The sequence below is a fragment of the Rhagoletis zephyria genome, unplaced genomic scaffold (assembly GCF_001687245.7).
Source record: "Rhagoletis zephyria isolate East Lansing unplaced genomic scaffold, Rhagoletis_zephyria_1.1 Rzeph_scaffold_02648, whole genome shotgun sequence".
In the NCBI taxonomy this organism is placed as follows: domain Eukaryota; kingdom Metazoa; phylum Arthropoda; class Insecta; order Diptera; family Tephritidae; genus Rhagoletis; species Rhagoletis zephyria.
The window spans coordinates 66,395-78,227 of record NW_016159732.1 but is presented as its reverse complement, the minus strand read 5'-3'; the positions used below and the strand labels follow the sequence as shown (position 1 = coordinate 78,227).

Here is an 11,833-nt window from a genome sequence, read left to right as displayed (position 1 = left end):
AATGTCAAGTTTTACCTAATTTTAAAATAAATTTGTATTAGATATATATATTTTTATTTTATTTCTACTTGAAATCAACGAAATTTTCTTTTAATATTCAGAGTGTACGAAGCACGTTATCTTTTTTGCTCAGAAATCCACACTTAAATTATAAAGAAATAATAATAATTTTGTACAATACATACAAAATTTTAGCAACTTTTTCCTTTCTTAGGGCCGTTAACTTTCATTATATGTTTCTATGTTGTTTATATGTAAAAAAAAATAGCGCACAATGAAAAAAAACGGCAAAAAAACATACCAAAGTTTTTATAATAATTAATACAACACAGAAATTGTTTTCCGTGCATTACCACCAACACATTCTCATTTTTTGTTTCATAACTACTCTAGTCGGCCAATTTTTTTATGAGTTGATAAATTTTTTATAATTATAATGGGTGATTTTAGCACGAGAAATCCAAAACTGATGTCCATTTCGATCTGTGACGGTAACTTTTTCCTTCAGGGGAGAAAAACCAAGACCGTCTGGAGACGGGCTCGCCGATATACTTACACATATTTTCAGCTTTCTCTTACACAATGTTGACCTACGAACCGGCAATGCCGTCTGCAGACGGTCAAAAATGCAAAACTGGGGTTTTATATGTCGGCAAGCCGGTCTGTAGACGGTCTGTGTTCGAAAGCAATTTTCTCCTTTTCGAATGGTGACATAATTATAAAACTTATATTAAAATACGATGCTTTTAACAACGAAATCCACCGAATTTTTTTATATCAAAAAATTTTTCAAAAAAAAAATTTCTTTAATTACGAAGTTACTAAATAGCAAGAAATAATTAATTTTAACCGTGTTTTCAAAATCTGTAATTCAACTGCCGATTAAAATAAAACGGATTGGCATAACGGATTAAAATTTGCTTCGCCGTAAAGGTACGATTTTTATCTAAAGATCGTGCCTTACGAATATAGAAAAAAATTATTATAGGTGCACTAAAAAGGTGTTTAGCTAACGACCGTCTGGAGGCGGTTCTGCCTACTAGAGGGTTAACCAAAATAGCTTTAAAATTGAAATATCTAAAAGAAAAATGCCTCCTATTGGAAAATATTTCAATAAAAAATGTTGTGTAATTACCATATTTAAAACAAATCTCAGGTTCGGTTATGAATTTCTATGGCATTGAATAAAAAAAATATATATGTATAAATAGGTGGTATTTTCATTTAGATATTTCTGTATGAAAGCTATTTCAGTTCTCTTTCATTTGATATCGATTGTGTTAAATTTGGATAAGCGGTTTGTCTATTATTAGGAAAGGACTTTTATTTCAGCATTAAAAAGTCTTTGGCCAAGCTTAACTGTTGTTGCTGGACTCAAAAAATAAATGTCCGGATTTTTAAGTTATTATTGGACTTTTTCTTAATAAGTTCGTAAATAAAGAGAATTTAGGATTCTTGTCCAGGAGGTCCTAGGATTAAATTAACATTGATAACTTTCTCCTACGACATTATTTGGCACCGGGCTTTTATAACATCGAAAAAATAAATAACTGTGGTTTTCGGGCCTTGGTTTTGTTATATAATAAACTATATTTTTATAAAAGACATTACTAAAATTGAATTAAAAAAAAATGCGTAAAGCAGGGATCACACGTTTTGTACATTTGTACACAAAATGCCAAATTTAGATTTGTCCACATTTGCACATTTGGATAGCAATGTACAAATGATTTGTTTTGCGATCAGACGATTTGGCTGCCAAAGATCCAAATGATTTGGCACACATTTGCGCACAGCAGTAAAGTGACAAATATTGTCCAAATTCATTCACACGATTTAACCATTTGGTCATAAATACTTAAACAGTTGATCCGGTGTCAACCATACTTTTGCATTTATGATTTCGTGAGATTTGAAGTGAAATAAACAAAAATAATATATACGCACAGGTACTCAGAATTTTGAATACACCCTCAAAATATGGGCTGAAGGTAAAAAACGCGTTTTCATAGGTTGAAGCATATACTTGCTCGTAACTTTGTTTCTGTTTGCCCGATGAAAAATACTTACATCTGCCATTTAAGAGAAAACATTTCGTTGTTTACAACCATTTATAAATGGTTAATTTATCTTGAGAATGGGCACCCTATGTATGTATACTAGTTAACAAAATGAAAAAATGTTAGAAATTTAAATTTTGCATATCGATGGCTGAGTGGAAGATCGACCTATCTCGAAGCCAGTTCAAAAACGCCCTGTCTCTGAAAATTTTTCAAGAACGCCCTACTTCAAAGTTTGATTGAAAAACGCCCTATTTCAGAATTTGGTTGAATAACTCCCTATCTCAGAATTCATTTCAAAAACGCCCTATCTCAAACGAAAATACATTGAAAATAAGCTGATATAGGGCGTTTTTGAATCGGCAGCTGAGATAGGCCGTTTTTCAATGAAATTTTGAGTAGGGCGTTCTTGAAAAGTTTTCTGAGATAGGAAGTTGTTAACAAATTTTCTGAGATAGGGCGTTTTCGAACTGGTTGCCGAGATGGATCGATCTTCCACTCAGCCATCGATATACTCTGTAAGATTCCTTTCAGTGATCGGACTTCTACCACATTGTTGTAGATCTGCCACCTACCACACGAGGTCTGAAATCTACCACATATTCGCGTTTTTGAGTAGTTTTATTTTTGCTCAACATAATTTTCTTAATTTTAAGAGCAAAAATTGTCCAACACTAAACACTAACAACAGGCAGAATGGGAAGATAAAATAAACTGTAAAATAGTAAATTTTCTCAATATTCAATTTTTCGACATCAAACATGGTTCTATTGTGTTAAATTGCAAAACATATGATTTATAAAAAGAATTAATAGCGAAAATGATAAAAACCGGCTATTTTGTGAAAGCATTAGCAAATTTCAGTGCATCTCAAATTTCTAAAGCGTTGTTTACTTTTACTTGAGAATTGTCAAAATCGGCAAATCCCAAGCAGCATTTTTGGAACGAGTCACATTTGTTCGCTACATCGTGATGTGATAAAAAGAAAAGCTGGCAGCGCTCTGCAAGGTTGCAGAAATCTTTCAAAATATGTTCGAAACTGTAAAGGAAAAAAATTGCCAAAACCTACGCAATTTTTATCAACTTCAATCTTGCACTTTATTATACTAAAATTAATTTTGTTTTAGATTCTAATTAAAATGTTTGCAATTTAGGAGAAACCTTGCAGATTATTTTTAATTTTTGGAAAAATTTTGATCCAAAACCTGAGATCTACCAGATATTTTGAAATCTACCACATTTTTTCGAAATCTACCACATTTTTTTTAGATTCTACCACACAAATTTTTTTTAAGTCCGATCACTGATTCCTTTGCCATTTCTTAAGATAAATTATCAATTTAAACATTGTTGTAAGCAGCGAAATGTCTTATCTTGAATCACATACATAAATACGTATTTTTCACCGGGTAAACAGAAAAAAAGTTACGAGCAAGTATACCTGTGCGTCACCCTTTGAAAAACGCGGTTTTTGACCTTAAGCCCAGATTTTGAGGGTGTATTTAAAATTCTGAGTATGCAGATTTTACTGCTTGAATAGACCTACAACAAGTGTGAACCTCGAAAAAACTATATACATTTTTTTTTGTCACACAGTGTAAATTAGATCGTCTTTAATAATCTGTATATCGCCGTTTAAAGTACAAAACCGCGTATCAACAAAATGCAAAGCTGCCTATGTGAGGTTGCATAAATTATTGTCTAGATAGTAAAAACACTCATATTTCAAAATGGTTCTAAGAACAATTTAAAATAACGATTAAACCAAAAGATAAATAAAAAAACAAATTGTATGTTTTAATTGAGGACTAGTCTGGTGTTAAAAAAATACATAATTCACAAAGTTCTCTTAATATGAAGAAAAAGCACGACTTGGTACCATATACATACCTATTTCTAGGGGTGTATGTTCGAAAAATTGTGTTATAAAATTTTTGAATGAANCCGCTACTTTGGTTTTGCCGATTTTGACAGTTGTGGTAACTTGTAAATAAACCTTTGTTTACAAATCAGCGAAGAAGAAATTTGAATTATAAGTGAAAAATCAGTTTAACTTGTGTTAATTTGCAATTTGTGAGCGATTTTTGAGTTGGAGACTGCGTAAAAACTAATACAATGAAGTGCCGTGTGTTAAATTGCGACAGCAGTTTTCTGCAGCAGCCTTAATTGCAAAGCAATTNTGAATTATAAGTGAAAAATCAGTTTAACTTGTGTTAATTTGCAATTTGTGGGCGATTTTTGAGTTGGAGACTGCGTAAAAACTAATACAATGAAGTGCCGTGTGTTAAATTGCGACAGCAGTTTTCTGCAGCAGCCTTAATTGCAAAGCAATTTAGTACACTAAAACGTTTGCTGAAGCAGCCTCAATTGCGAAGCAATGGAGTGCACTAAAATGTTCACTGTTCTCTAATAGATTAGGTGAAAAATGCAATATTTTCCTATTTAGCAAAATTAAAACACGTTTTTCGCTGTAAAGTGAACTGTTTTGGCAGTTTCAACTCGTTCTCCTTATCGCTCTATTTTTTGTTTACTTGTAGTACACAAATGTCAGCGCCCAGGATGGCGCAATCTTGTATTCTATCATTCTTGATTCAACAATGCGTCATCAACCTCCTTCGCCTATTGTTTGCATGAAATTAAATAAACTTTGTTGCTCTTCTACTCTTTCTGTTGACGTTCGGATTGTGTACGTGTAAGAAGCCGATTGTGTATATGTGAAAGGCCGAATATAGTTCGTTTCCCAGGAAAGTGCTTGGCGGGCACTGCTCTAGATCACGATCCAGAAAATAAAGGTCGCGCCATTCGCGGACCGCTAACCCTCTCTTCGTCGATTTGACAGCATCCACCCAATCGCTGACGTCATAAAATACTTTTGTTTACATTCACTGTTGCCAACTTGATGCTTTTCGCGCCAAGTTTAGTGGGTATTCAAAACGCGAAAATTTTTGAGTTTGGTGCTTGGTGCGCTTTTTGTGCTTTTGTTTTTAGTTTGAAGACACCAAATTAGAAAATCTTAAAAAAATGGAAGCAAAACTTTTAGCAATCGTAAGTATGGTACGCAACTTTACAAAAATTTTAACATCATGGCACAGTGACATAAGCGACAACAAAATATTTGGCAGTACCTTCAATCATGCCAGAAGAAATCGACCGTCGTGCAAGAAACATTGATTTTTATTAATTTGAATCGGAATCCTTACAATAAAAGTATGTATTTATATAAAGTCCATAAAATATAGCAATAAAAATTTGGTGCTTTTTCAAATTCGAAACTTGGCAATACTGCCTTTTGTTCGATGCTTCCTCTTTTTCTTGTCGAGTTCGTCTTGCTCTCTCATTCTGGTATTTTTTGACGTCACGGTCAGTTGCTCTCAGCTCGATTGGCGCAATCTTGTATTCTATCCACGATCCAGAAAATAAAGGTCGCGCCATTCGCGGACCGCTAACCCTCTCATCGTCGATTTGACAGCATCCACCCAATCGCTGACGTCATAAAATACTTTTGTTTACATTCACTGTTGCCAACTTAATGCTTTTCGCACCAAATTTAGTGGGTATTCAAAACCCAAACATTTTTGAGTTTGGTGCTTGGTGCGTTTTTGGTGCTTTTGTTTTTAGTTTGAAGACACCAAATTATAAAATCTTAAAAAAATGGAAGCAAAATTTATAGCAGTCATAAGCGTGGTAAGCAACTTCACAAAAATTTTAATAAAATCATGGCACAATCATAAGCGACAACAAAATATGTGGCAGCACCTTCAATCAAGCCAGAAGAAATCGACCGTCGTGCAAAAAACATTGATTTTTATTAATTTGAATCGGCATCCTTACAATATAATTATGTATGCATATAAAGTCCATAAAATACACCAATAAATATTTGGTGCTTTTTCAAATTGAAAACTCGGCAATACTGCCTTTTGTTCGATGCTTCCTCTTTTTCTGGTCGAGTTCGTCTTGCTCTCTCATTCTGGTATTTATTGACGTCACGGCCAGTTACTCTCAGCTCGATTGGCGCAATCTTAGATCACATGTACACAATCGGCTTCTTACACGTACACATTTTATTTAGTTGCATGCAAACAATAGGCGAAGCAGGTTGATGACGCATTATTGTTGAATAAAGTAGGTACACTGAGCTGAATGAATGAATATTCATTCATAAATTTTATAACACATTTTTTCGTACATACACCCCTAGAAATAGGTATGTATATGGTACCAAGTCGTGCTTTTTCTTCATATTAAAAGAACTTTGTGAATTATGTATTTTTTTTTTAATACCAGACTAGTCCTCAATTAAAACATACAGTATGTTTTGTTATTTATCTTTTGGTTTAATCGTTATTTTAAATTGTTCTTAAATGACAAGTTTTACCTAATTTTAAAATAAATATATATTAGATTTGTATACTTGAAATCAACGAAATTCTCTTTTAATATTCAGAGTGTACGAAGCACGTTATCTTTTTTGCTCACAAATCCACACTTAAGTTATAAAAAAATAATAATAATTTTGTACTATACATACAAAATTTTAGCAACTTTTTCCTTTCTTAGGGCCGTTAACTTTCATTATATGTTTCTATGTTGTTTAGATGTAAAAAACAGCACACAATGAAAAAAAACGGCAAAAAAACATACCAAAGTTTTTATAATAAGTAATACAACACAGAAATTGTTTTCCGTGCATTACCACCAACACATTCTCATTTTTTGTTTCATAACTAATACATTCTCATTTTAAGACTTTTCTCTTTTTGGCGGGCACTGATCGGATTAAAGGATTTTCTCCAAAATCCAGCACCAAGATTCTGGTTGCTTTTCGTACAAGGACAGGCAAGCTGTTCAAAACATTTTTTACTTTAACATTTATTTTAATAGATTTATTTTTTATTCAGTTATTAGGCCGAAACTCCTCTAAAAATCGGAGGAGATAATGGGCACGTTCAGAAGGCGCACAGCTCAGCATCTGTTGCGATGTCACCTTCTGAACGCGTTGTTTTTTACATCTGATCAACTGAACAGTTGCGTGTTAGATGATCGTAATATTTTCCTGATAATTTGAGAAAACTTGTTGTGTGACCGCTAATGTATCAAGGCGTTCAAAACACGCATTTGGTTCACTGATCTTTTTATCAACGGTTGCGCTCAACTGCTGCGCCTTCTGAACCTACCCAATGTCACGGGAATTGCAGTGTTGAAATATTTCAACGATCTTGAATGCCTTTTTTCCCAGTTAGATTCAAACTAAAAACTAATTTATAGACTCTGCTTTTACATATATAAATTCGTGGACTCATCCGTTAAAGCAACTTAAGATATTTGAATAAGCAATGCTTGGGAATGCTCCGAAGTGGGCGGAAATAATCGTGAGTAGGGTTCTACGACATTTTAAAAACAAGCCCAGAACTACTTCGCTAAATTGCTGAAAAGGACAAATATTTTACCAAAAATTATGCCAACGCTGAAGATGGTGATGATGAAGTCTGCGAAGGTGGGAATATGTGATCTTGTTGATAGTTAATTGATTAGTTTAGGATATGTAGTTTATCATACGAATGTAAGTTTCTTGAACGAATAAAATATATTAATATCAGAAAATTTTTCCAACTTTGGTATCCTTTTATTGTCCTTTATATCCCGCGAAATTGTTCGCCGTGGTGGGCTTTTTCTTTTTCAGTAAAAAATTATGGGATGCTTATTAATGCTACATACATATGTATTCAGTTAAATATCTACTAAGAGTATATGCTACTTATTTTCCATCATGTTTAAAAAGTGCACTTGGCCCAATAACATATGTACGTGTACGTATGTATGCCCACTCTTACGCATGTAATTAAGCGATCTTCCCTAATGTATGCACACACATTCACATGCAAGTAAAGGTTAAGTTGAAATATAAAATATCCTCTATTATTCAATGTAGATATCGCACATTTAATAATATAGACATGTAACTCAAAATTTACGTTTTTGGAGATTTCATCATGCAATTAATTAATGAGCTTGATAAGTAGAATATGTTCTGTCATACAGATAACCAATCTCCCCAAATATGGCGAAGATATATGTTTTTCCATCTGTTATTTTGTATACCAACTGTATGAATTAATAAAACTTTGGTTGCGTTTTCCCACAAAATTGAAATTTTGAAATACTTCGTTATATTATTAAACGAGGGATATTGTGTATACACAAATATGCGTATTATTTTCATGAATGTATGCTATATGTATGTGTGCACATATGTATATACAGTGGTCGAAAAAATTAAAGCCGCACAACATAAGGAACATCTTACGCATTTTTTTAATTCAATTTTAGTAATGTCTTTTATAAAAATATAGTTTATTATATAACAAAACCAAGGCCCGAAAACCACAGTTATTTATTTTTTCGATGTTATAAAAGCCCGGTGCCAAATAATGTCGTAGGAGAAAGTTATCAATGTTAATTTAATGCTAGGACCTCCTGGACAAGAATCCTAAATTCTCTTTATTTACGAACTTATTAAGAAAAAGTCCAATAATAACTTAAAAATCCGGACATTTAATTTTTGAGTCCAGCAACAACAGTTAAGCTTGGCCAAAGACTTTTTAATGCTGAAATAAAAGTCCTTTCCTAATAATAGACAAACCGCTTATCCAAATTTAACACAATCGATATCAAATGAAAGAGAACTGAAATAGCTTTCATACAGAAATATCTAAATTAAAATACCACCTATTTATACATATATATTTTTTTTATTCAATGCCATAGAAATTCATAACCGAACCTGAGATTTGTTTTAAATATGGTAATTACACAACATTTTTTATTGAAATATTTTCCAATAGGAGGCATTTTTCTTTTAGATATTTCAATTTTAAAGCTATTTTGGTTAAGCGGTTTGTTCATTATTACGAAAGGACTTTTATGTAGGCCTTAATATTTTGGCAAGTTTAACTTTATTACTGGACTAAAAAAGTAAAAGTCCGGCTGGACCGATTAATTGATTTCGAATAAAATAAAGAGTTCAAAAATAACTTTTTTCTAACGACTTTTATTATAAAAGTCCGGGTCCCTGAACAAAACCATTGCAAGTCGAAGTTTCAAACTTGGTGCAATATTAAAAAAAATCAAAAATTTTCGTAAAAATTTCGAGCTTTTTAGTTCGATTGTTTAGAAAGATTTCAGTATTCAATTCTGTAGCCCATTCTATTCTAGTTTAAATAAAGTGCATATTTCAAATAACTAGGAATTACCGTTGATTTTTTAGAATTTTGTCGGAGATGTTGCAGTTATCTTCCATATAAAAAAAATCGTGTTTATTCGTTATATGGACACAAATGGGACAAGACAAAATTCTAAAAAATCAACGGTGCTTTTTAGTCACTGAATCTTGCACTTTATTGTATTAGAATTGCATTTTCTACAAAACTACGTACTCAAAGTTAAAGTAGTCTAATAAAAAAAGCTCGATATTTTTACGTAAGTTTGCGGTTTTTTCTTAATATTGCACAAAGTTTGAAATTTGCATTTACACAATGTTTGTTAAGTAANCACTTTATTGTATTAGAATTGCATTTTCTACAAAACTACGTACTCAAAGTCAAAGTAGTCTAATAAAAAAAGCTCGATATTTTTACGTAAGTTTGCGGTTTTTTTTTAATATTGCACAAAGTTTGAAATTTGCATTTACACAATGTTTGTTAAGTAATTAACTATATTTTTATAAAAAATAACTAAAATTAAATAACAAAAAAAAACTCATTGTGAAAACTTGTCAATATTTGGTGCGCCAATATTTCTTCTACCACTGTATATTCTTGACGTCATTTACATCAGATAAACATNATTAACTATATTTTTATAAAAAATAACTAAAATTAAATAACAAAAAAAAAAAACTCATTGTGAAAACTTGTCAATATTTGGTGCGCCAATATTTCTTCTACCACTGTATATTCTTGACGTCATTTACATCAGATAAACACCATTTCTGACGTCAATAAATCGGTACAAACTGCCGCATAATTGCTCACAAAAGCAGAAAATAGTTTTAATTCTGTTTCATTTTTTGTGTCTCCTTGCGCGCTTTAAAACCACGAAAGCTCGCTTGGATTTTTGTTGCTGCTTCCGTAGCAATCTTTTGTTTTTTGCGTACCAAATATCCTCGAACACCTGCTTGTATTTTAGTTGCATATCGATCTTCATGTGTGATACTTTCTAGATCTGGCGATGAACTGTATGAATTTGTGGGTTGATTGATTTTCTGTGAAGTTCTATTTATGCTCTGTTCCGGAGACTGCTGCTGGAAATGTTGCAGTGCATTGGTTTGAGGCTGATGATGCATTTGCTTTCTTACACGGTATCCACGAAATCCAGCTTGTATTTTAATGGCAGCATTTTCCTCCGTCTGAACTGCAGCGTCAAAGTCGGAATTTGGTGAACTTGGGTGAATATGCATTTTTTGGTTTGTATACTTTCAGTTTTTATTTCTTCAAGTTCAGCGGAAATTAAGTATTTGTACACTACTAACTATTTTAAGAACAAGTTCTTATATTGCGTAAGCAATATCTTCCGTGGCGATTTTATAATATGTAAAGTTTATGGTTACTGCACAATTTTATTTTTGTTTAGTTTTTAATTGATGTATGTTGCTCATGTTTTTTGAGAAAAGCTGCATATCCATATCTCCCTATGTAACGTTTGGACACGTGCACATTGCTCCAATCAAAATCTGTGAATGACGCCACAATTGTCCCACTCTCTATGAGACACTCGTAAGAAAAAATTAATATCACATATCGGCGAATATGCCTAGGTACTCATATGTGTGTATGTACATATGTGCATACGTATATTCGCATGTATACTAGGGTGGTTCAAAAATTCATGTGAAAACTAAATGCGGAATTTTCACGGTCTCACCTCCTAGAATTGTTCTATACCAAAAAGATATCCTACTATTTTTTTTTTATCAAAAAATATTTTGAGTTCGCTCAAAATTTTTCTTGTAGTTTATATAAAAAAAACTCTTCGTAGAAATGGTATAGAATGCTTGAAAATCAATAATTTTCGATCGGAAAACACTGTTTCTCTTCTGGAGATTCTCAATAATAGGTAATAACCAATTATTTATTTAACCACTTTTTCATAGTAACTATGCCAGAAAATGCTATGGTGGGATAAATAAAAAACTTTAGTATCAAAAAATGCTTAAATAAACATTTGGGTATTGTTATTGGAAGTGTCCTTAAGAGAACTACAGTATTCCGATGAAAAATATTGATTTTCAAGAATTATATACCATTTCTACGAAAAGTTGTTTTTTCCCCAAATAAAATACATGGGAAACGTTGACCTTTAAATATTTTTTGATTTCAAAAAGAGAAAATAGGGGTATACCTATTTTCCATATATAAAAATCCTTAAAATTCTAACTTTAATTATTTTGGACCACCCTAATGTATACCTACACTTTCATACATGTGCATGTACATAGATTTGAATGGATGTACATTAGGCCGTATCACGTCAAAATAAAAAGCTGTAATTTTTTTATGTGTAAACATCTTGCTCATGAACATATCACCACTACACACGAATAAAGGCGCGCTAGTGTGTTGAACGCGACACACGTAAACAAATTTTACGAAAAAAGACGCTTAAGGAAAACATCGGCGAAGAAAGACGCGAAACGTAGTTTATGGCGAAGAAAGACGCGTAAACATAGATTTATACCTGGCCAAGGACTGCCACTTCAGCATCATTCGTTAAAT

The 11,833-nt window shown here is 32.4% G+C and overlaps 1 protein-coding gene across 1 annotated transcript; it reads right to left on the bottom strand.

Annotated features, from left to right (window-relative positions):
• Positions 1–10,101: 10,101 nt before the first annotated feature.
• On the bottom strand, positions 10,102–11,564 carry LOC108367357 (abnormal spindle-like microcephaly-associated protein homolog). Its single transcript, XM_017621950.1, has 2 exons — positions 11,531–11,564; positions 10,102–10,821 (listed from the first exon to the last, which is right to left on the bottom strand). Exon 2 carries the CDS (start codon positions 10,516–10,518, stop codon positions 10,111–10,113), a length of 408 nt encoding a protein of 135 aa, XP_017477439.1. The 5' UTR covers positions 10,519–10,821; positions 11,531–11,564; the 3' UTR covers positions 10,102–10,110.
• Between the last annotated feature and the right edge of the window lie 269 nt (positions 11,565–11,833).

Coding starts and splice junctions, on each gene's coding strand:
- LOC108367357 (XM_017621950.1), bottom strand. CDS start 10,518: ATGCATATTCACCCAAGTTCACCAAATTCCGACTTTGACGCTGCAGTT.